The sequence below is a fragment of the Vigna unguiculata genome, chromosome 10 (assembly GCF_004118075.2).
Source record: "Vigna unguiculata cultivar IT97K-499-35 chromosome 10, ASM411807v1, whole genome shotgun sequence".
Taxonomy (NCBI): Eukaryota; Viridiplantae; Streptophyta; class Magnoliopsida; order Fabales; family Fabaceae; genus Vigna; species Vigna unguiculata.
This window is the reverse complement of record NC_040288.1, coordinates 34356650-34381443: the sequence shown is the minus strand read 5'-3', so window position 1 is coordinate 34381443 and position 24794 is coordinate 34356650. Positions and strand designations below refer to the sequence as shown.

The following is a 24794-nucleotide window of genomic DNA, read 5'->3' as shown; positions in this document are numbered from 1 at the left end:
ACCCCTTGTTTTCACCTTAAGTTTCAATGATTGCCACCATTTTCAATTATTCACATGACCTTTCATCTTATCACTTTAGATTTTGTAAGTACTAAAAGGAGACATCATTTTAGCATCAAGAAAAGTCAACATAGGACCTTTGAAGCTACGCTTATGTTCTTTTTCCCTTCATTCTTCCGTCACTCTTGCACTTTAAACATTAATTATCGTATTAACTCCATCTAAACATTTAATTATATTGATTTATCATCTCAAAATCTTTGTGATACCATCTTATTAAAATACTCAATGTACCTAAAACAGAAGGTTAACAATTGCTTTTAATTAATAATAACACATAACTGAATTATAATCGACAATTACATCATAATAAATTAGAATTAAGAGAACAAGAGTTTGTTATTTGTTCATCAACAATTACGTCTTAATTAATATAAAGAAGCGGTATCACTAAGTACACTTAATGAAAGCTATAACCGTCTACAAATGGATATTATTTGAATTTTTTTTAAATTAAAAAATTATTCACATACGACAACTAATTAACTTTTAGCAATTTTTTTATTTTTTAAATGCGTGTGTAAATATTTCCTTCATTACCAATTTATAATGTTCACGCATTTCGTTTTACAGACTTTTTGTATTTAATTTTCTGAAAAAAAAAAACACATCCAAACGAAAACACATTTTTTATCGGCAAATAAATTGTATCCAGAAAAAAAAAAATGCAAACAGCATAACAAGATAACCGCCACTGGGTGGTGACTCACTACGCAGGCGCAGAAGGGGTTTAAGGACAGAAAAGTAATTTCCTCTGCTTCTTGAGGTCTATATAAAAGGTTGGTTGGAGTTTGAGATTACAGAGACTAAAATCGTGAGAGGACGAACGAAACGGAACACAAGAGAACAGCGCGCAGAGTGAGAGATACATAGTTGTTGGGAGACACCGAAACAGGATTTGGAACACGAAACACTTGTGACGAAATCGAATTGAGGTTACTGTTTTTGTCTGCTTGATGGTGTCGGTGAACCCAAACCCCGCCCAAGGCTTTTACTTCTTCGATCCCTCCAATATGACCCTTCCCGGCGTGAATTCTCTTCCGCCGCCACCGCCGCCGACTCAGACTCCAGTCGCTGCCCCCGCCGTGGAGGATCCAAATAAGAAGATCCGGAAACCCTACACGATTACCAAGTCCAGGGAGAGCTGGACCGAGCAGGAGCATGACAAATTTCTAGAAGCTCTCCAATTGTGAGTCCGTTTTTGTATTTTTATTTTTATTTTTCATGGAAATGAATTTCCTGGGATGTGAATTAAGCTCTGGCAAAGAATTGGAGGATTGGTGATTCTTTTAGACTTTTTGGGAATTTGGCTGTTCTGGTGGTTTCTAGATGATTCGTTAATGGTGAATTGAGTTTTTTATTAGTTAAGTAGTTTATAAGGAATAGGTGGCTGTATTGGGACTTGTTTGGGGTTGTATTTTTGGTTCGTTTATTTAATTGGGGTTTTCGAAATTATTTACTTTTTTTTAATGATTTTAATGTTTCGTTGCTGCTACTTCGCTAATATGATCTGCTAATATGATTTGGGTTTTTAGTTTTGAGGAAGATGAGGTTTAAAAGGAACAGTTTTTTGCACGGGAGAATTAAACTTATTTGTTTTTCTTCAGTAATTGTAAAATCGATCTTATTTGCTTAATTTCAACTCTGGTAGGGTGCGGAGTAGTTCATGTAGGGTGGGTTATCAGTATTATAGTGAGAAGGAATTTAAATCTTGCTACTTTTTGTCATTTTGTATTTAATCATATTGAAAACACCCATACTTGAACTAGTTCAGAAAACAAAGTGGTCTTAAGCCATTGCATTTATTGTTTCACAGGTTAACGGTTTATTTGCACCGTGTTTTGTTTAGACTTTTTCAACAATAGGTTGCCCCTTCCAATCAGGGACAAGTGGCAGAGTGATGATTCTGTAGTGGAATGTTTTTGGAGGGAAGCCAATATATTGTTAGAACAGTTTGTCAATACTTGGTGTATTGAATAAAGTTCTAGGGGAACACCTCATCTTAGTATGCCTAAACTTTTTTTTTCACATCTTCATTCAATTATCTACTTTGAACATACATCATTACATTTACATGTACACAGCTTTTTTATAGAATACAAATTCTTTAGAAGGTTTAGAATTGAAAGAATTAGGGTTTAGAAACTCCACAGTTCATTTAGAGAGAAGCATAGGCAAAGATCATAAAGCCATATGGTTGGTATTTTGCCATTTTGCAAGTGTGCATTGTGCTCACCAAGAAATGCAATTCCGTGTTTTCTGGTTAACATCACCTATGCACCTGAAGTAAAAATGTTATTTTTTTTGTTTTGTTGATCCCATGCCAAAAGCGGTATATAGGATGGTTTATAAGTTATTTGTTTATTTTTGCTTATTTTATTCTGTATTTCTCATTCTTTTTCTTGACTAATTTCAGATTTGATCGGGACTGGAAAAAGATTGAAGCATTTGTTGGTTCAAAAACTGTTATCCAGGTAATTACTATAGAAGCCAAAGGAAAACAAAGAACAAGTTACTAGCGGATGCTAGCTGATTGAGTGTGTGTATTTAAAAGGAGTGAAACTTGACCTTCTCAACAATAAATTTGTTCAATTTCACATTATTCTTGGATTTTCTATTCAATACTGGCTATTTAGTGAAATTTTCAGTGTCTCAAAACTGAATATCATACTTGAATTGTAGATGAGTAAATGGAGACATGATCATTCCAAAAGACTGTCAATTGAAGCTCTGACCTGAGTTTGGATCTTCCCATTGCTTTTTATGCTCTTATATCTTCTCTAACTAGCAAGTCATTTTAATTCTTGTCAGATTTTGTTGCATCATAACTAAATGCAATTTATTATGTCTTTTTCTTCAAAATCTAAGGGTTGATGATGGGATTAAGGACATTAACTTGTAATTTGTTACTTTGGTGCATGTGTACTTAAGAAGAAAAGAAAGGACATAAAGTTATATAATCTTGTATTGTATAATGTTATGGTGTTTATTTCATCAATTTTCTTGTAGCGAATCTCTGATATTTGTTACATGTTCCGTTAACTATCCTTTCTTCAATATTCTATGTAAATTCTATTTGGCAGATAAGGAGTCATGCACAGAAGTATTTTCTAAAAGTTCAGAAGAATGGAACAAGTGAACATGTTCCTCCTCCCCGACCAAAGAGAAAAGCTACTCACCCATACCCTCAAAAGGCTCCTAAAATCAGTTAGTATAACCAATGTCAACCATGTTTAATGTTCGCTGGTTTTTGTCTTGAATCTATTTTTAAATAACACGTTTTCTTTTTTTTGCAATTTATCAGCTCCTACTGTATCCCAAGTTATGGGCCCACTGCAACCTCCATCTGCTTTCATTGAACCTGCATATATTTATAGCTCGGATTCTTCATCTGTTCTTGGAACTCCAGTTACCAACATGCCTTTGTCGACTTGGAACTATAATGCTAAACCACCAGTCAATGTGCCACAAGTGACTAAAGGTTTTATTTGTCCTGAAATCTAATGTTTTGTTTTACATTTTTTTTTGTTATTCAAATATGTATTTCATTGAGGAAGGCTCTGTTAACCTGGAAAGTTTTTTGGTTTGTTAGATGACATGGGCTTGACCGGAGTGGCACAAACTATTCCTCTTAACTGTTGCTATAGCAGTAGTAATGAGAACACCCCTCCAACTTGGCCAAGTAGCAAAAAGATGAATCAAGGTGGCCAGGGCAAGCCAATTAAAGGTTAGAATACTTTTTCTTTAACTTCAACTTCTGGAAGTGGGCACACAAAATATTTAACTGGAACTTATCATAAAACTTGGAGATTGTAGTTTTAGATAATGGGGCACTTCTTGAGTTTTTGATTGAACTAAAACAGAAAAAGAAGTCCTGAAGCTTGTACTTTCATTGTAACAAGATCATCTTTCTGAGATGATTGTTGTTTAGGTATTTGTCCGAACTCTAGTAGAGTTATTCATCTAGTTGTGGATTGATTTATAGGTATCATGTGAACTAATAAAAGAAATTGTGCATCAGCTTGTTATCTATTAGAATTAGAATAGACTTATTTCACTAAATCTAGAATATCATCACTGAATCTCAGCTTTGTTATGCTTTGATAAAGAAGTTGCCGAGATTTTTAAGGTCCAATCGTACTCAAAAGTTTTAGTAGTTTCGTAGCCAATTGTATAACTATGAGCAGGAGTAGTAGTGGAGAAAAGTGGGAGTTTGAAGTATTATTATTCTGTTATTTTTAGGTCAACCTTAATGGATAAGAAGCTGACCTATTTGAACGAGTTTCTCCATAACTCCTATTAGAATAGAAAAATAAGAAGAAAAACAGGAAATTACCTTTTTCTTAAGTTAAAATTAGCTTATAAGCAAGTTATAAATAAAAATTTAGAAAAGCTGTATGAGAGAGAAAACTTCTACAAATTTACTCATGCATAAAAAATTTTAGGTCAAACACAAATTATAAATAAAAATTTAGAGAAGCTATATAAAAGAAGAGAACTTCTACAAATTAGCTCGTGCATAAGCTAATTTTAGCTATGGAAAATTTGATTTCAAATTTTCTTTTTTTTTTTTCCTAGAAGAGGTTATGGAAAACTTCGTCCAAATAAGCTTTAAATGTACCTAAGATCAAGAAGAAAAATTAATTAAGCTGCACAAGGAATGTCATGGCGTTCCTTAAAGCTTTTAGTTCAAGGAATTAAAAATTATGCTAACATAACACATTGCTTGAACTTTGCATTTGTTTATCTTCAATCATGTTCAAGTAGAGCCAGAGACCCTTAGAATCAGTTCAAAAGCATGAAAGTGACTTGATTATACATAGAGCTCTAGAGCTGCTATATTGAGGGGACAGTAGGAGTGATAGTAAAATTGTTATTTTTTGTCCCTGTACCACTCCTACCCAAAGATTTGAAGCTGGGCCTGGGCCCTTAATTCAACGTATGCATTTTCATATGTTGTTGGGGCTTCAAGAAACAAGTAGGGCTGGGCTAGAGTAGGTATATTATATCCACCACATCTGGACCTTTTGACAATGAATAATATGCATTTTTATCCTTTCAGAATATAATTTCTGAAGTGAGTAGTGTGTATAAACAACTGTAATTTTTTCCAATTTTCACAACAATAGAAATATTTATGAACAGTATTAATGTTATTAAGTTTGTTAGGTTTTGCTATGCTATATGTCCGCTGTTACGAGTGTTTAGCATTGTTTCACTCCTATGTTCATGATACATGCACTTGTTGATAAGTTTGACTTGTGTATGCAGTAATGCCAGATTTTGCTCAAGTCTACAGCTTCATTGGCAGTGTCTTTGATCCAAATTCGACTAATCACCTTCAGAAACTAAGACAGATGGACCCAATAAATGTAGAAACGGTAATTAATAATTTTCTTTTCCTCTTTATCGTGGGGGGATGTAAAGGTCTAGAATTTTGGGTTCATGGTCGTAGTTTGTGTGCCTGAGTATTTTATATTGTTCTGTTTTGCAGGTATTGCTGTTGATGAGAAATCTCTCGGTCAATTTAATGAGTCCAGAGTTTGAGGACCATGTAAGTTTGTTTCCAACAGTTAGCATTTTTTAGTTATTGACCCCATCACGTTAGCTAGATGCCAAAGTCATCTTTTAATTCTTGTTGCTTGCTTTTATTATGCTACTTAACCAAGATGTGAGTTTATGTAAATTGCTTTCAAATGGGGGGGTTATTTTAAGCGAGTAAATAAATTGATATCACTATGTTGATATTTTGTTGCCGGAATCCTCAATAAGCCCCTAGGTCTGTGATGATTATAGTTTTGGCTCTATCACTGCACGTTTGTTGTTTAGCAGTGTGGGTGATTTTAAAATTGAATTTATTTTCTGGAGCATGATATGTTTAGACGAGCTACTCCTAAAGGATTTTTGGGAGAGGAAAAGAAAGAATAAATAAATTAAATTAACTTTTCCATAAATCAAAATTAATTTATTCAGAAGTTAAAAATAAAATTTTGAGGAAGTGTTATACAAGACAATTTCTGCTAATTAGTTTATATATAATCTAAATTTAACTTATGGATAAGTTAATTTCATCTTTAGTCTTTTTTTTCCTTAGAAGTCTTCATGAAAAACCCGTCCTAATAGATTCGATAGAATATATAAAATCAATGATGACACTCATTGCAGATGACTATTTTCACACACGTATGAAGTTTAGAAAAGCTATTTTATGCATTTATTTATTTTGAATTGCATGCACGGATATTCTGCCGCATCATATTCTTATTCTGTTTGTTCCGAATTCACAGACATGCAAATGCAAGTGTTGTCTTATTATTATTCTGCTTGACAAAGTCCTAGTCCTAGCTTCATTTATTTTATTTTACTTTCCATAACATGCACTTCTTCATGGTCTACTGACAAATTATTTTTTAATAATGCAGAAAAGGCTGCTTTCATCATATGATACCGACTCTGATGAATCGAAGCATGTTAATATTTGCAGCACTACTAAATCCGAGAGTGCTATTCTGTCTGCATAAGGATGTGGAGAGTGGTTTTTCACTGAAGAGTGTTTTATTCTGTCTGCATAAGGATGTGGAGAGTGGTTTTTCACTGAAGAGTGTTTTGAATCTATCTACTGAAGAATGCACATAAAGAGGGAGCGAGAAGGTTAAAAAAGACAAGGTTTTTGGTAAAAGGAAGTGTAGCTTCTTAATGCTTGCATATGTATATAAGACGTACATATATAAATATATACATACATATATACTTATATGTATGTATAACTTTTGGTTTGAGGTTTTGTTTGTTTCTGGCAGTGATAGATGGTAGATATGGTGGTGTTTTGTATATGTTTTGAAGATGGTTGTCCTTGGAGTGTAGGACAATGAGAGTCCTGTTAGGTCACTTGTGGAGGCTTTACTGTACAGTCTGAGTGTTTTTGTGTTATGCTGCGAAGCTTTGAATTAGCATTTAATATTTAAGAGCAGTGTTAGGAATTAGGGGCAATCGTTTGCCTTGTATATATATAAAGCAATAAAACAGTGTAGATAAGTTTCTCTCCTTTCATGCGTGTATATATATTATTATAAAACCTCTCTTGCTACCTATCTGGTTACACCAACTTTTTCATTCAGAAATTCAAACAGTTTTTGCTCACGTGATGATTTTTTGAAGTTTGGATTTACATTTTGGATGAAAAAAATAAGATTTTTTTTATTTAAAATAGTTTTTTAAATCGTAATGGATGACTTGATATGATCTTGAAACATATATCAAGATTAATTTATTTTTAATGCGATCACTTCATCTGATGTGGAGACAATTATTGTATTTGTGGTGTTTATGAATCTCATACTAAGAAGAATAATGAGTAAGTTGAAACTTAAGGATTAAAATTTGATATAAGTCTTTCGTTAAATATTGTTGACACTGATATTTGAGTTATAATTTATACTTATAATTTATATTGTTTAATTTAAATCTAGTTTGAAACACGGTAAAAAAATTAATATCATTGAATTAAAGAAATTATATTTATTTATATTTAGAATTTGAAAGATTTGAGAATGCATTAAAATTTGGAATTTTTAATTTGAGATCGACATGAATTCTAATTTTTACTTTTGCATATAAAATTAACGAGTACAATATATTTAGTCCATAAATTAATATTAACTTTTCAATCAAATTTGTTTTCTCGATTAAAAGAACACCTTAGTATAACCTACTTCATTGTAAGCATGATTTTAATATATTAAATTTGAGCGAAAACATTAGTATCATTATAATGAGTTATGAAAGTGAAAGAACTCCTTAGGGGGCTTCTCCCTGCACCCTAAAGAATTCTTCTGTACCCCCCAAAAGTACTGTTATACCCTTATTAATTAAGAGTGGGTGAAAGTGCGTTGGACGCAGTAAATTTCATTTACTGCGTCACCAACTCCTGCACCCTCAAACGTTATTTGTTCGCTGCATTTCATTTTGCCAGAAATTCATTTAAGATTTTTCTCTCATTCTCTGTGTTGGTGGTCCTGCTTCCGAAAAGATTTAATTTCATTCCTTCATTCTGTGTGGTTCGTGGTCCCTGATCCCTGGTTTGTATCACTCAGTTTCTTTACTTTCTTCACTCACTGTATTTACTTAGCGTTTTGTTGCCTTTTGTTCATCTTGTAATGGAAGGTTGAAGGAAGGTGGTTGCAAGGAAGTGCGTTATCTTCTCTTCTCTGTAGTTTTCACCTTAGCCAGGTTGAACTTTATTTTTCTGTTTGCTTGCTTATGTGAAATACAAAAGAATCATAATGTATGCGAAATGGAATACAGAATCCGTTTCATAAACCTATGAAACAGAATCTGTATTCCGTTTCATTAAAAGTTTTGTAAATTTTTTTGTGAAACGGATTGTGTAATCCGTTTCATAAAAAAATTTGCAAATTTTTTTATGAAACGGATTACACAATCCGTTTCATTATACTCTGAAACGGATTGTGTAATCCGTTTTACATGTTCGTTGTGGGATGCTCTAAGTTGTTAATTTAAGAGAGGAATCTTTTTCACAAATTTTTGAAATGGATTTGATATGGAAAGTGTATGCCGTTTGCGAATCCTTTTGAGAAATATATGAAATGGAAACTGTATTGAATGTTGATACACGTATGTTGTGTTATTGGTGAATTTGTATGTTGTGTTATTGGTGAATTTTTAATGTGAGTGAATTTATACTGTATGACGGGTGAATTTTGTAACCTAAATTATGCAATTAATTATAACCTAAATTATGCAATGAGTTATGAATATGAGCATGTAATCAGTTTTCCAATTTTGATAGGTGTTGCATTCACTGTTTTTCTCTTATGTGATTCGTCTTTCATTCTTTATGCATTTCTTTTAATTGCATTGTTTTTTAATATTCTTATGTGAGTAATTTACGTATTAAAATACTTTATTTTTATTATAGTTCATCATGGAAGATCATGAATTTAGTTATTTGAGTTTTTTGGATTCTCAAGCGGATTCTCAAGTAAATTGTAGTCTCATGTCAGACTTTTCTGATTTTGTTCATGATATCTGCGAACAAGATTATACATCTCATTTTACAACCGATGATATTTTCCCAACACGTGAAGATTTGATTAAGTGGGTTAGAGGGGTTGCTTATAATCTTGGATTTGTTGTCATTATTTTAAGATCAGATAAATATAATGGACAACCAGGAAGAAAAACCCATGTATTATTAGGTTGTGAAAGAGGTGGAAAATATAGAAAATACAAGTCTGATGCAGAACCGAGTCTATCTGGGACAAGAAAATGTGATTGTCCATTTAGATTGAGAGGGAGACCCATCTCTCAAGGGGAGGGATGGGTGTTGAACGTAAAATGTGGTTACCATAATCACGATGTGTCATGTACTCTAGTTGGTCACCCCTATGCTGGTAGGTTGAAGTCTACTGAACACTCATTGCTTGTTGATATGACTAAAAGTCAAGTCAAACCTGCAAATATACTTCTCACCCTGAAAGAAAAAGATGAGTTTAATGTTACAACCATGAAGCAAGTGTATAATGCAAGATATAGGTACAAACGCTCAATAAGAGGTTCTAGAACTGAGTTACAACAGTTAATGTTGATGTTGGAACGTGATCACTACATCCATTTTAGTAGATGTGTTGATGAATCTGATGTGGTTAGCGATTTGTTCTGGACCCATCCTGATGCTGTCAAGTTGTTAAATTCATTCAATATTGTGTTCTTAATGGATAGTACCTATAAAACCAACAAATATCGGTTGCCATTACTTGAGATTGTTGGTGTGACCTCAACAGGATTAACTTTCTCAGCCGCTTTTGCATTTTTATCTAGTGAGAAGCAAAATAATTTCATTTGGGCTCTTGAAAGGCTTAGAGGTCTGTTTATGACGTGCGAGGGTGGTCCACAAGTAATTGTAACTGATAGGGATCTTGCTCTAATGAATGCTATTGGCATTGTGTTCCCTGAGTGTTATCATCTTCTATGCCGTTTCCACATTCAAAAAAATGTGCAGGCAAAGTGCAAAATGTTAGTCAATTCTGTTGACGCATGGGATGTTGTACTTCAAGCGTGGGAGAATGTCATGGACTGTGAAGATGAATTAAAGTTTAAGGAGTGTGTTCATCGTCTTGAGCTTGTTTGCCAGCCGTGGCCTATATTCTTTGAATATGTTAAGGACTCGTGGATCATTCCTTACAAGAAATTCTTTGTGAAGGCATGGACGAACAAAGTTATGCATTTGGGGAATACAACATCAAACAGGTATATTTGCATTTTGGTATTAATTAAAATTATTTGTTAATGGTTTATTTGATTTCCTTGTATAAATTGTACTAGGGTTGAGTCTGCTCACTGGAGTCTGAAGAAAGTTCTTGGCAGTAGTATGGGAGACCTTTGTTCGTGTTGGGATGGCATTCACAACGTCATTATCTTGCAACATAACGAAATTAAAGCGTCTTTTGAAAGAAGTATAAATCTGATCAGTGACTCTTTCAAGGCATTGAGTTATAGAAGATTAGTGGGAAATATTTCTAGATGTGCCTTAGAACTCCTTGCTCCAGAGTTGGAAAGAGTAAAAAAGATTGGATTCGATACTAGTCGTTGTGGCTGCATTCTCAGACAAATTTATGGTCTACCATGTGCGTGTGAATTAGCACGATATGATCCTGGGATTATTCCTCTCCAAGAAATTCATGTCATGTGGACTAGGTTGAGCTTCTCCAATGTCTCGTCTTCACAATCTGAAGGGCAATTATCTATTCAGAGGGAGGTTGATCTACTGCTTAATCTTTTCAAACAAGTTGATATTGCAGGAAAAGTGACCATAAAACATAAGTTAGTTGACATAGTTAGCCCTTCCATGACATCGATGTTACCACCACCGAGTAAAGTTAAGACGAAAGGTGCAGCTAAGAGTCATAGATCAAAGAAGTCAACCAAACGTGATCCCTCCTATTTTGAGCATGTGGACGCCTTCATAGAGTCCTCAACACAAGACACAATTGTTGCAAAAACAGATAACAAGGTGAAGAGCAAACGTGTCATTGAAGAGAAAGTAATACCCATGCTAGAACAGTTCAATCCTGCTTTTCATCCTTATATAGTCGATGTTGTCGATGTTGTGGCGGACGGTCATTGTGGATATAGATGCATTGCTGCATTGTTGGGTATGGGTGAGGAGTCGTGGCCTCTAATCAGACATGATCTATACAAAGAACTTAGCCAATGGCGAGATGAATATGCAACGTTAGTTGGAGGCTATGATCGTCTGGAAGAACTGAGAAAGTCTTTGCTAGTTCAATCACCATCGGGGGTATAACTTCTATGCAACACTGTTGAAATTTATGTGTTACAAATTTTTTTTGATTTAGTTTTATTATAATGTAATTAATTATATACAGGCCAATCGAGACAAGTGGATGACTATACCAGACATGGGGTATGCGATTGCTAATCGGTATAATGTAATCCTCGTGTGCTTGTCATCAGTTCAGAATTTGACTATATTCCCACTTCGTACATCCCCACCTACTTCGCAAAGTCAACATCGACTAATTTGTATCGGACATGTTTACAATTCTCATTTTGTTCAGGTATATATGTTTATATATATATATATATATATATATATATTATTTTTATAAATAACTTTATTTCTCTATTGACTAATTGCGTATTTACAGGTTCGTCTACAAGAAGGCTGTCCATTACCGACAGTGGATATCATATCATCTAGCAATTGTTACCCAAAGGCAAAAGGGTGGGCATCATTTTATAGAGATAGGATGCAAGCATTCCTAGATTTACACATAGTGGATCGTAGTTATGTAGATCTCATGGAAGACTGATATTTGTTGATTGTATTTAAGTATTTCACTGTTGTTGTTTGTAATCATTTTACCAATATATAAAATTCTAACTCCTTTGGCCAAGGGACGAATATATTTTGGCCTCATTGCTAACATTAAATAACTTAATATAAAATACGATATATAGATGAAATATTTTAACATAAAATCCAATACAAATGTCAACTCTAACATCAAATACAAATAAATCAACTATCCAGACGTAGATGGTCGTCGACCTCGAACTCTACATCCTCCTCTAGTCTCTTCCTCTTCAAGTCCATCTTGAGCCATCTGCAATAACTCATGAGTGCGATCCCAGGCAACTGTGCCCTCAGTAACATCTCTGCAGTCTATCATGCGCTGAAGACTACCTACAATGCGTTTAACGAGACCCTGTCATAATAACAAGTTAATGTCAAATATTAATAGTTACTAATAATATTAACAACTAAATGTGTGACATACCAATAAACCACTGGAAGATGATGACGGTGACGTCCTCTGAACTGTTATGTCATCTGGCAAATTCCGACGAAGTCGGGGCACAAGCACAAGGCTAGGTCGATCGGCCTCAGCTCCACGTAAAATGTATGGATGGGAGACTCTCCTAAACCACTGCAAATATCCATCCGAACATGAAAAGGGAGCTGGTGCTTGGACCACTTGATGTACAACAAACTGCTCGTGCTTTTTCCACCGATCATCAATAGCCTCAAAGTCCATCATGGGAAGCGAACTAGGCGGTCGTGGAATAGGCTGGATGAACCCAAATTGTCGTAACACACGCTCAGGCAAATGACGTTGTACGACGGTCCCAACCCTCAGGAAGCCAGAAAACATGCTATGTGTTACCAGTTGTCGTGCAGCTCTGTGTGCTACATATGGGTTCCAAATCATCCCATCATATGTCAAGCCATCCAACTGGACTCTAACATCAGCTATAGCGGAAATGGCGCGTCCAGTGACATAACGTAGAGCACGGGGTTCGGTCTCCACATATGTATCCCGTACTTCCTTCCTTCCCAATGTAGGGAAGTGCTCGTATATCCAAGCCTGTATCAAATAATATTTCATTTAACCATTATCATATAAAACTAAAAACAAGTGAAATAAAGAATAAAATGTTATATAAATGGGTACCTGCAGAAGAGGTAGATATCCAGCTAATTGCTTTGTATTTGCAAAGCTGGCATCTCCTAGCTGCTCATATAAGTGGACAAGAGCACCAACTCCCCAACCATATGTACGACATGTGGAAAGATCTCTAAATAGGTCCAGATAATGTGTACGAACATACGTGGCGCTTTTGTTAGCAAATATGGTGCACCCTACAAGGTGCAAAAGATATGCACGTGCAGCAAACTCCCATAGCTCGTTTTCACAACAGCTGTGATACAAGTCTCTCAACCAGCTCAGTCGGACCTGTGCACCCCGACTTTGATTCAGCTCCACACATGCCATGGCCCGGTCAACACCGAGAAGTGTCGTCAAAATCTGAACAGAATCTTCATATTCCAGATTTTCAGTGGAGCAAAAGTTTCCACTGATGGAAAGATGGAGAAGTGACGATACGTCATCCAAAGTGATGGTCATCTCCCCAATGGGTAAATGAAAACTGTTAGTCTCGGGATGCCATCTCTCCACGAAACCCAATACTAACCCAAGGTCGATATATTCATATAATATGTCGCACAAAGGCGATAATCCCGAAGCTAACACAAAAGGTGCAACAGCAGGGTGAGGACGTCCTAATTTCTTAACTTTTTTAATATGGGAGACCACTTTCACAACTCGATCCTATCAGAAGAAACAAACAACAATAAAAATACTTAACAACAACAAAAAATTAAACCTATATAAAAACTTCTTACTCACCTGGCCATCCCATATCATGCGTGTGATAAGTGCCTAAAATGAGTAATTTTCATATGAAATGAGGGCACTTATATTCTCAATTTGTATTTGTATCATGATTAATTCTCCTTAAACTTAGAGTAGAATGAGCTTCCAAGTTCTTTTTGTTGAAAAGAAGTCACTTGATCCCTGTTTTGGTGAATTTCAGGTACAATGGAGTAGAGAAAGGAAAGAATTTAGGAGGAGCAAAGGAGAAAGCAAGAAAGGAAGAAAATTGGAAAAATATGCTGTCAAGGTCGCTCAAAATTTAAGAACTCTCGCTTAAGCCAAAGCCACAACCGCCATTCTCGCTTAAGCGACGCAAACTCTCGCTTAAGCGAGAGTTCGTGCAGTGGAGACCCTCCTTTGCCGCCATTCTCGCCCAAGCGAGTTCAGAGGCCGCCATTCTCGCCTAAGCGAGATCCTTTCTTCAGCTTGAAGTACTCTGCTCGCTTAAGCGAGATGTTGGCTTCAGCACATCTCGCCCAAGCGAGAGGCTTTCTTCAGGATGAAGAATGCTGTCTCGCTCAAGCGAGACTTTGGTAGCTTGAGCGAGACTTCGTGGGTATATATATTTGGAGGTTCAGAACTGCGAAATCAGCTTGGAATTTTGGGAGAGAAAAGGTCCGTGCTGCAGAGCTGATACCAGAGGAGCACCACAGTTCTCATTTTCTTCTTCTTCTTAGCTCATAGGATTATGTTGGCTACCATGAGTGGCTAATCTTCTCCGTGGGATTGAATGTAATCCACTCAAACTTGGATGTAATCTGGTGATATTTATATATAGCATTTCTGTTTTACTCAGTATTGGTATTATTGTTCTACTCTTAATGCTTACTTCTATTTGATCAATAGATGTTTTGATTTTGATTTTTAGATCTGACTGGAAAGTATTTCTGAAAATCTGATTTGAACAATGATACTTGATATACTGTGATGCTAGGAATAGATCTCAATATATCAATTGCTTTTAACACTCGATCGTAATGCTGGATAGTTTGTTGAATATGTGAGGAATCAATATTCAGGAAACTAATCTTATGAATTTTATACGCGAGGGATCGGTATAAATGATTTTTGAGTGTGCATCAATATTGGTATTTTCAGATGTTATATATTATATTCATCCAGATTACAGACAAGGGAGATAGATGAAATTCAATCCCATTTTCTTTTACTGTATTGTTCTAAACTTTTCCGCTTTTATTGTATAAATTTTATGCAATAGTTAATGTCAAATCAAATTAAAATCTTTGTATATATATGCTGATCGAGATAATTAGTTATTTTAACTGAATCCGTTCCTCGTGGGTTCGACACTCTTACTTCAAATCATTATACTACAGTTGACTTTTGGTACGCTTGCCAAGAGAATAACAAGTATTTTTGGCGCCGTTGCCGGGGAACGGTGTTCTTTTGAAATTTCTAGTTATCTCATCCAGCTTTGTATATATTTTTCTTTATTAGATAGCTTATTAAATTTTCCCTTTGTACTAATCCTTGCTTGAGCTGTTTGATTTATGCTCTTAAGAGGTCAGGTTCCTGAAGATCAATTAGCATTTGACCCGGAGATAGAAAAGACAGCTAGAAGGAACAGAGGCAAAAGCAAAAAGAAGCAAGGAAAGACAAGGGAAGAATCTTCCAGTACTTCCATCACACCTCAATCAGAAAACATGGAGAATCAAAGACCAGCTCCAGCCAGGAAGACACTTGGAGACTATGCTATGCAACAAGGGCCAAGATATTTTTCTAGCATAGCAATACCATCCACCACTAAAACTCTGGAGATGAAGCCAGCTTTCCTCAGCTTGATCAGTTCTCATCAATTCACTGGAATGGATAATGAAGATCCATACACTCATCTCTCTACATTCTATGAATTGATAGGAACCATGGGCTTTCAAGAAGGAGATCTTGAGCATGTATACATGCGTTTGTTTCCTTTTTCTTTGGCAGGTAAAGCAAAGGAATGGCTTAAGTCACATCCAAATCAGAGTTTGAACAGCTGGAAGGATGTTGAGGAGAAATTTTTGAACAGATTCTTTCCACCGTCTCGCTACATCAAAGCCAAAGCTGATATTTCAACGTTTAGGCAAGGACCAGATGAGCCATTCTGTGAAGCCTGGGAGCGGTTCAATTCCTTATTGAGGAAATGCCCAAATCACGGATTTGAGGATATTGCTCAGTTGAACATATTCTGTAATGGTCTGAGGCCTGACACCAAGATGATATTAGATGCAGCAGCAGGTGGAACAATGATGAGTGTAGATGCGGAGCAAGCAACAAGAATCATTGAGGCATTAGCATCCACAGATCATCAAGCTCAGCATAATAGGCAGACTGTTCAGAGGAAGGGAGTGCTTGATCTTAGTACTACAGATGCGATCTTAGCTCAGAATAAGATTCTGACTCAACAGATTGAAGCATTGACGAAGCAAATGTCTAAATTACCAGAGCAGTTGCAAGTTGTGCAATCTTCTCCTAGTCAACAACCCATGAGATGTGACTTCTGTGGAGGAGATAATCCAAATGGTCATTGTTCTTATCAGAATAACTCACAAGGAGAAGTTCAATATGTGAGCAACCAAGGAAGACCAGGTAATTTTTCCAACAATAATAATTTTTCACAGGGGTGGAGAAACAATCCAAATCAGAATTTTGGATGGAAGCAAGATGCTGGTCCTTCAAACAGACAACCTCCTTATCAACAACAGCAACAACACTATCCTTCGGTGCATGACAGAACATCTAAACTGGAGGATACTTTAGAAAAGTTTATGCAAGCTTCTTTGACTAATCAGAAGAATACAGAAGCTTCAATCAGAAATCTCGAAACACAGGTTGGACAGTTGGCGAAACAATTATCAGATCAGCAGACAAGTCAATTTTCAGCCAACACACAGACTGATCCCAAGGAGCATTGTAAATCTATTACCACCCGAAGTGGTAAAGTTGTGGGAAGAGGGATTGGAGACAACCTGGGTGTAGAGGAGGAGGTGTTGGAGGAAAAAGAGAGAGAGAATGAAAAGAATGAGTATGAGGGAGAGGAAGAAAAAAATAAAAGAGAGTTTGTAAATAAAAAAGAAGAAAAGGAAGAAAAAAATAAAAGTGAGGAGAAAAAGAGGGAGAAGGGTGAGAAACAGGTGCCTCAGTTGAAGAGCCTACCATACCCTCAAAATCCCTCCAAAAAAGACAAGGAAAGGCAGTTTGCAAGATTCATGGACATTTTCAAGCGACTGCAGATTAACATTCCTTTTGTGGAAGCTATGGAGCAGATGCCGACATATGCAAAATTCATGAAAGAGCTCCTAACAAAGAAAAGAAAATTTTCTGAAAAGACAGTGGAGCTAGAAGCAGGGTGTAGTGCTATAATTCAGAAATCATTACCTCAGAAATCTAAAGACCCTGGGAGCTTCACTATTCCAGTTACAATCGGGACATTACCAGTGGGAAAGGCATTGCTTGATCTGGGTGCCAGTATAAATCTGATGCCTTTGTCTATGCTAAAAAGAATAGGAGATCTGGAAGTGAGGCCTACACGGATGACATTACAGCTAGCTGACAGATCCATGAAGTATCCCTATGGTGTGGCAGAGGATGTCTTGGTTAAGGTTGACAAATTCATGTTCCCAGTTGATTTTGTAGTAATGGATATTGAGGAAGACACTGAAGTTCCTCTAATACTGGGAAGACCTTTCATGAAGACGGCCAAAGTCATTATTGATGTTGATGATGGCAAATTGAAGGTCAGAGTGCAAGATGATGAAGTCAACTTTAATGTATTTGAAGCAATGCAGCACCCGAAGGACAAGCAACAATGCTTCAGGATGGATGTGATAGATGAACTTTTTCTGTCATCCAGGAAGCAATTGACAAAGGCAAGCCCATTAGAAAAAGCTTTAATTGGTGCTTGTGATGATCTGGAGGAAGATGAAGAAAAGGAAGTTGATGAATACATGACACATTTAAATTCAGCAAAAGAAATTGAACCAAATGATACACAACCTGAGAAATTGCAGCAAGAAAATAGAACTGAAAGTCAGAAGCTGGAGCTAAAGGTATTACCTCCTCATTTAAAATATGTTTTTCTTGCAGATGGAGGTAACAAACCAGTGGTGATCAGTAGTGCTTTAACGGCTTCTGAAGAGGAAAAGCTGATTTCAGTTCTTAAAGCCAACGAGGGTGCAATAGGTTGGACTTTATCTGATCTTAAAGGAATTAGTCCATCCTACTGTATGCACAGAATTCATATGGAGCAAGACTACAAGCCTGTAGCACAACCTCAGCGGCGATTGAATCCAACCATGAAAGAGGTGGTCAAGAAAGAAGTAATGAAGTTACTTGATGCAGGTATGATCTATCCAATCTCCGACAGTGCCTGGGTCAGCCCGGTCCAGGTAGTTCCAAAAAAAGGAGGTATGACTGTTATTTGTAATGATAAAAATGAATTAATTCCTACTAGAACAGTCACAGGTTGGAGAATGTGTATAGATTATAGAAAATTAAATCAGGCCACTAGGAAAGATCATTTTCCTTTACCTTTCATGGATCAAATGCTAGAAAGGTTAGCAGGGCAAGCTTTCTATTGTTTTCTGGATGGATATTCTGGTTATAATCAAATTGCAGTGGATCCAGAAGACCAAGAAAAAACTGCTTTTACTTGTCCTTTTGGTGTGTTTGCTTACAGGAAAATGCCGTTTGGATTGTGTAACGCACCAGCAACCTTTCAACGATGCATGCTTGCAATTTTTTCGGACTTGGTGGAAAAATGCATAGAAGTCTTTATGGATGACTTCTCTGTATTTGGGGCTTCATTTGATCAATGCCTGGAAAACTTAAACACTGTACTGAAGCGGTGTGTTGATACTAATCTGGTTTTGAATTGGGAAAAGTGCCATTTTATGGTAACTGAAGGTGTGGTGCTGGGTCACAAAATCTCTGCCAAAGGTATTGAAGTTGATAAAGCTAAAGTGGAGATCATTGAAAAGCTGCCACCACCCAAAAACGTAAAGGGTATCAGGAGTTTTCTAGGCCATGCTGGGTTCTACAGACGATTCATCAAAGATTTCTCCAGAATTGCCAAACCACTCAGCAATCTGCTCAATAAGGATACACCTTTTAATTTTGATGTTGAATGTTTGCATGCATTTGAATTGTTAAAACAGAAATTGGTTTCAGCTCCTGTGATAATTGCTCCTGATTGGAATTTAGGCTTTGAATTAATGTGTGATGCAAGTGACTATGCCATAGGAGCAGTTTTAGGACAGAGAAAATCCAAAGTTTTTCATGCTATACACTATGCTAGCAAAGTCCTTAATGAAGCTCAAATTAATTATGCAACAACTGAAAAGGAATTGCTAGCTATAGTTTATGCATTGGAAAAATTTAGAGCATATTTGATTGGTTCATCTGTCACTGTATATACTGATCATGCTGCAATTAAATATTTGTTAACCAAATCTGATTCAAAACCAAGACTAATTAGATGGATCTTATTGTTGCAGGAATTTGATTTGGTGATTAAGGACAAAAAGGGAAGTGAAAACTTTGTAGCTGATCATTTGTCTAGATTGGTGAATACTGAGGTGACCAACACTCAATCAGAGGTGCAGGAGGAGTTTCCTGATGAAAAATTGATGATGGTGCAGGAAAGGCCATGGTTTGCTGACATGGCAAATTTCAAAGCTGCCGGGGTTATACCTGAAGATCTTAATTGGCACCAGAAGAGGAAATTCCTGAGAGATGCACACCAATATGTGTGGGATGATCCTCATTTGTTCAAAATTGGGGCTGATCAATTGTTGAGAAGGTGTATATCCAATGATGAGGCAAAGAGCATTCTGTGGCACTGTCATAGTTCCCCATATGGAGGGCATTTTAATGGAGAGAGGACAGCTGCAAAAGTCCTCCAATCTGGATTTTATTGGCCCACCTTATTCAAAGACGCACACAAATATGTGCAACACTGCAATAGCTGTCAGAGAATAGGGGGAATTTCAAAAAGACATGAAATGCCACTGAATATCATTTTAGAGGTTGAGGCTTTTGATTGTTGGGGAATCGATTTTGTGGGACCACTGCCATCTTCTTTCTCAAATGAATACATTTTGGTGGCAGTTGATTATGTGACGAAGTGGGTTGAAGCAGTAGCAGCTCCTAAGGCTGATGCCAAAACCGTAATCAAATTTCTCAAGCGGAACATCTTTTGCAGGTTTGGTACTCCAAGAGTGTTGATTAGTGATGGTGGTTCACACTTTTGCAATGCTCAACTTCAGAAATGTTTAGAACATTATGGAGTGCGGCATAAAATTGCATCACCTTATCATCCACAGACCAATGGACAAGCGGAGGTGTCAAACAGGGAAATCAAGCGTATTCTAGAGAAGACTGTGGCATCTTCAAGAAAAGATTGGTCAATGAAGTTGGATGATGCACTCTGGGCATACAGAACTGCTTATAAATCTCCCACAGGTTTATCCCCATTCCAGCTGGTATATGGTAAGTCATGTCACTTACCGGTTGAACTGGAGCACAAGGCATTCTGGGCCTTGAAATTCTTGAATTTTGATCCAAAGGCAGCAGGAGAAAAGAGAAAATTACAGTTGCAAGAATTGGAAGAAATGAGACTCAGCGCTTATGAGTCCTCTAAGCTCTACAAGGAAAAGATGAAAGCTTATCATGACAAGAAAATTCTCAAAAGAGAATTTTATCCTGGTCAATCAGTGTTATTATTCAATTCCAGGTTGAGGCTATTCCCTGGAAAGCTAAAATCAAAGTGGTCAGGACCATTTCTTGTCAAGAATGTGAGACCTTATGGAGCCATTGAACTAGAGGATCCTGAATCTAAAAGGAGCTGGGTTGTAAACGGGCAAAGGTTGAAGCCCTATCTTGGTGGTGAGATTGATAAGCTCGCCACAATCATTCAACTTGATGAACCTTAAATGAAACAGGCGTCAAGCTCGTGACGTTAAACAAGCGCTTCCTGGGAGGCAACCCAGTGTTTTAATTATGTTTTTGCACTTTAATTTCATCTTGTGTGATTAAATATGTTTGTGTATGTAAGTATGTGTTTGTATTTAAAGTTCTATGTTTGTGTGTAAAAAGGTGAATTTTAGCATCCAATCATCTCAATAAGGCAAACCATGCAATTTTGGTTGTTTTCAAACAAAACTGGTATATTAAGCATGAGAATGAGTTTTGGTGCCAGAATTGAGATCATCAAATGCTAAAAATTGCCTTGTTTTGGCCAAGTTATGAAATTTGAGTTTATAAGCTTGATTTTGAGTTTGTTGATGTGAAACCTTTTGGAATGATAAAGGATTGATTGAAGTATGGTTTGGTGTGTGTTTATGAGTTAATTGGATTGAAAGGATCATGAATTGAGTGTGTGAAAGTTGAACCAAAAACTGAAAAGTGGCAAAATCAGAATTTTCCAAAACTGCACAAAATCTCGCCCAAGCTAAACATGTCTCGCCTGGGCGAGATATGCAGAACCTGAGCCATCCAGTTTTCCTGATATACTCGCTTAAGCGAGTACAGGCTCGCTTGGGCGAGAATGCCCTGCACCAGGGGTGATTTGAGCGACAAAGCCTCGCCTGGGCGAGACTTTTTAATTTTTCCTCTCACGCTCATCTCGCTTAAGCGAGAATGGCTCGCTTAAGCGAGAATTCGCGTTTAAGTGAGGGACAGGGGCAGAATTCACTCACTTTTCTTTCCCCAAACCCTTGCTCACAACTCTCGCCCAAAATTCGCCCTTCTCAGCTTGAGCGCGCCTTCACTCACTCAATTTTCTGCAATTTTAGCTCACAAATTTTGTCTCCTTCTGCTAATTTCACTTCAAGGTAAGTTCTATTTCTCATTCTCTTCATTTTTACCAAGCATAGTCACGGTTTTGTATGCTCCAAACCCTAGGAGAGTGCCCATGTTCTGTTTGCTGCATATTGTGTTATATTGTGAGTTTTAATATGAATTGATGCTGTAACAGAATAATGTGGGTTGTTTATGCACGAATTGATTCAAAAATTTCATATTTTAAGAGTGCATTCAAGCTGTTTGACAAAATGTGTGACTTAATTTCGTATTGGTTGTTTTTTTTTAGTTGTGAAAGCTGAATTGGTCATGTTTTTGGTGGGTTAATTCTCATACTTGCAGGTCAATGGCTAGAACGAAGACAACAGCTAAACATCCCGTTATTGAAACCAATAAAGGGAAAAGGAGAAGACGTGCAAGTAGCTCTTCTCCGGAAAGGCCAATAATCAACCGTTTTAGGGACCCTGAAAGAGAAGAACGTTATGAAAAGATAAAGAACTGGGTCTTTATCAAGGAAAGAAAGGTGGTTCTACTTCCAGATGAATATGATCCTTTCTTGAATGGCCTTATCAGGAGAAACTGGATGAAATTGGCTGACCCGCTTCCCAAATTTGACCCAGAAATTGTCAGGGAATTCTATGCAAATGCTTACTCTGAGGACAATCCTGGTGAAAAAAGATCTAAAGTTAGGGGGAGGTGGATAAACTATGATAGAGCAGCCATCAGTGAGTTTCTTAGTAACCCACTACCTTTACAACCAGGGCAACGCTGTGACTTCACAACAAGAAGGAGGAGTCATGAACCTTATGACGAAAATGAAGTGGCCCTCCTTATATGCGCTGCAAATCGATCCTATCAGGTCGGACCCACTGGAAATCCTCTCAGAATTCTAAGAGGGGATATGAAAACCTTGGCCCAAGTCTGGACCACATTTTTACTTGCAAACATAGTGCCTATTGGTCATGTGTCAGACTTGAACGTGCCTAGATGTCATCTCCTTTATTGCATAATGAGGGAGGATCTCACTGTTGACATCGCTACGATTATATCTGAAGAGATCCATAAATTTGTGAGATACGAAGTCAACAGTAGGAATGACAAGGCCAAAGGTGCTTTGGGTTTTCCGGCCTTGATCACAGCTCTTTGCCAGGAACAAGGGGTGGAGGTAGACCTAACTGAGAAGATAAGACATGCAATTACCAAGAGATTCATTGAACATTTTTGTACTCATCCAGAGGACTTGGAGCAGCAAGAAGAGCCCCAGCTGGACCAACAAGCTGAAGATCAACCAGCTGCAGAACAACCAGCAATGGAAGAACAGCAAACAGGGCCCACACAGCAACCTCAACTCAACATGAATAATGAGTTGCTTGAGCAGATGAGATATCTGAGGTTGCAGATGGAGCACACTCACCAGCAAAATGCTTCCATTCATAGAGGACAACTCCACCTTCAGGAGTACCTCTATCACAATGTCCGCGGACCATACCCAGGCATGACTCCACCAGATTTTTTCACTTATCTACATTGGCCTGGGGACAGTCCTATTTTCCCAGGGGGAGGTGGACCTGTTGCAGGTGAGGGACCATCAGGAGCTGCTGACGCAGATGGAGCAAACATTGAGGATGAGATTGATTTTGGAGGAGATTGATCCACATCATCATTCCACCCTTCGAACTCTATAAATACGGTTTCATTGTCTTTTTATTTTAGTATTTTGCAGTATTTATGTAATTACTACTATTTTGCTTTAGTTGTTTGTTATATTTTCTAGTTGCTTAACTGTTTAATTTTACTTTTTGGCTTAGTATTTTGTATAATCCTTAGAAACAGCTAAAACTTTTTGGGAATCACTTTGAAAATCTTTCTTGAGAAAATTGGTTAAAAAGAAATCTGATTTCAGTAAGTATCTTGAGTCTAGAACAACTGAGTGAACTGAACACAGAGGTGAAAAAGGGAAATTTTGGTTGAATTCATAATTAAACAAAATTAGGATATTAGTGCTGCATAGTTAGTCAAGATAATCAGTTGTAACAACAAGTGAGATACCAAGGAAATAAACCAGAAAACCCAGTGAGTGTGTGAATCCTTAAACAGTTTGAGTGTTTCCACTGTTTGTTAACAAATTGATATTGCTTGAGTTTTCATTTAATAACATCACATTTAAAGCATGGAAATGATTAAGGCAATTTTGTTGAATTTATAACTCAGTGCCAAATAGTCAACCTGTAAATAATCATCCTTTGTTGATAGCCCATTTGAGCCTAATTGTTTGAATTATGCACCTTAACCTTAACTTGAATTATTATCCTTTCCCTTTGCACACTTAGGGATAAAGAGCATAGGTGTATTTTTCAATTGTAAGGGTAATTGGTTGGTAGAATTGAACTTAAGGAAGAAAAGGGCTGAGTATCATAATTTACTCTCTAGTATTGTGTAGGAATGTATATATTTACTCAAAAAAAAAAAAAAAAAAAGGAAATAAGAGTGAATTATGAATGAAAAAGAAACTTGGTGTATTGAGGTCTGAATTGTGAGGAATGGAGAGTAGAATTGGGTTTGAATTGTAGTTATGCTCTCTTTTCTACAGTTGTGCTTTTTGTGATCTTGAAAAACCATTATTCTTGAAAGCCTAGCCTCATTACAACCTTGAAAAGACCTTAAGATCCATGCTGATTGTGTGTTTGTGGTTGGATTGAAAATGACTAGCAATTTTGATTAGTTGAAATTCAGTGGAAAATGAGAAGAGACACATGCCTGTGAGACTTAAGAGAGAATTTCCTTGGTTATAATCACTAGTTCTTACAATTAGTTTTCCTGAAAAATTGGCTGCACTCTTATCCTACTGCTGTTTGATAATTGGACTCACCATTTGCTTCTGATTTTGAATCTGTGGTTTGGAATGTAAAAGTTGTCTGGACAGGAACTGTGAAAATGATTTCTCAATAACCAATTTCAGTTTTAGTTTTGAATGGCTGTTGATTTTGTTACTTTGCTTGAGGACAAGCAAAATGCTAGGTTGGGGGGAGTTGATAAGTGCCTAAAATGAGTAATTTTCATATGAAATGAGGGCACTTATATTCTCAATTTGTATTTGTATCATGATTAATTCTCCTTAAACTTAGAGTAGAATGAGCTTCCAAGTTCTTTTTGTTGAAAAGAAGTCACTTGATC

At 36.7% G+C, this 24794-nt stretch overlaps 4 protein-coding genes and 1 non-coding gene across 5 annotated transcripts; 3 read left to right on the top strand and 2 right to left on the bottom strand.

Moving 5' to 3' along the window:
- The first annotated feature begins 849 nt into the window (after positions 1–849).
- On the top strand, positions 850–7106 carry LOC114167231 (protein REVEILLE 5-like). Its single transcript, XM_028052249.1, has 8 exons — positions 850–1249; positions 2477–2534; positions 3144–3267; positions 3365–3541; positions 3653–3787; positions 5332–5441; positions 5555–5614; positions 6483–7106. The coding sequence occupies exons 1-8, from the start codon at positions 1017–1019 to the stop codon at positions 6579–6581; spliced, it is 996 nt and encodes a 331-aa protein (XP_027908050.1). The 5' UTR covers positions 850–1016; the 3' UTR covers positions 6582–7106.
- A 3659-nt stretch (positions 7107–10765) lies between these two features.
- LOC114165587 lies at positions 10766–11915 on the top strand. The gene is made up of 3 exons (XM_028050173.1): positions 10766–11380; positions 11469–11660; positions 11751–11915. The coding sequence occupies exons 1-3, from the start codon at positions 10766–10768 to the stop codon at positions 11913–11915; spliced, it is 972 nt and encodes a 323-aa protein (XP_027905974.1).
- A 213-nt stretch (positions 11916–12128) lies between these two features.
- On the bottom strand, positions 12129–13811 carry LOC114165586 (protein MAIN-LIKE 1-like). Its single transcript, XM_028050172.1, has 4 exons — positions 13794–13811; positions 13059–13715; positions 12384–12971; positions 12129–12311 (listed from the first exon to the last, which is right to left on the bottom strand). The coding sequence occupies exons 1-4, from the start codon at positions 13809–13811 to the stop codon at positions 12129–12131; spliced, it is 1446 nt and encodes a 481-aa protein (XP_027905973.1).
- Positions 13812–14319: 508 nt separating this feature from the next.
- On the top strand, positions 14320–20752 carry LOC114165585. The gene is made up of 5 exons (XM_028050171.1): positions 14320–14435; positions 15343–16807; positions 17054–17169; positions 18055–19639; positions 20144–20752. The coding sequence occupies exons 1-5, from the start codon at positions 14320–14322 to the stop codon at positions 20750–20752; spliced, it is 3891 nt and encodes a 1296-aa protein (XP_027905972.1).
- Positions 15875–15981, bottom strand: LOC114167973. Its single transcript, XR_003600572.1, has one exon. It is a non-coding gene; the product is annotated as a small nucleolar RNA R71 (small nucleolar RNA).
- Positions 20753–24794: the final 4042 nt, after the last annotated feature.

Bases quoted from the DNA above. Each gene is read 5' to 3' on its own strand.
- LOC114167231 (XM_028052249.1), top strand. From the start codon at position 1,017: ATGGTGTCGGTGAACCCAAACCCCGCCCAAGGCTTTTACTTCTTCGAT. The intron at 3,542-3,652 runs GTTTTATTTGTC...TTGGTTTGTTAG, and splicing joins TGTGCCACAAGTGACTAAAG to ATGACATGGGCTTGACCGGA. The intron at 5,615-6,482 runs GTAAGTTTGTTT...TTAATAATGCAG, and splicing joins GTCCAGAGTTTGAGGACCAT to AAAAGGCTGCTTTCATCATA.
- LOC114165587 (XM_028050173.1), top strand. From the start codon at position 10,766: ATGTGGACTAGGTTGAGCTTCTCCAATGTCTCGTCTTCACAATCTGAA. The intron at 11,381-11,468 runs GTATAACTTCTA...AATTATATACAG, and splicing joins TAGTTCAATCACCATCGGGG to GCCAATCGAGACAAGTGGAT. The intron at 11,661-11,750 runs GTATATATGTTT...GCGTATTTACAG, and splicing joins ACAATTCTCATTTTGTTCAG to GTTCGTCTACAAGAAGGCTG.
- LOC114165586 (XM_028050172.1), bottom strand. The intron at 12,972-13,058 runs GTACCCATTTAT...TATTTGATACAG, and splicing joins GATATCTACCTCTTCTGCAG to GCTTGGATATACGAGCACTT. The intron at 12,312-12,383 runs GTATGTCACACA...TTATTATGACAG, and splicing joins CATCTTCCAGTGGTTTATTG to GGTCTCGTTAAACGCATTGT.
- LOC114165585 (XM_028050171.1), top strand. From the start codon at position 14,320: ATGAAGAATGCTGTCTCGCTCAAGCGAGACTTTGGTAGCTTGAGCGAG. The intron at 14,436-15,342 runs GTCCGTGCTGCA...TATGCTCTTAAG, and splicing joins GGAATTTTGGGAGAGAAAAG to AGGTCAGGTTCCTGAAGATC. The intron at 19,640-20,143 runs GCAAAGAGCATT...TATCATCCACAG, and splicing joins GGTGTATATCCAATGATGAG to ACCAATGGACAAGCGGAGGT.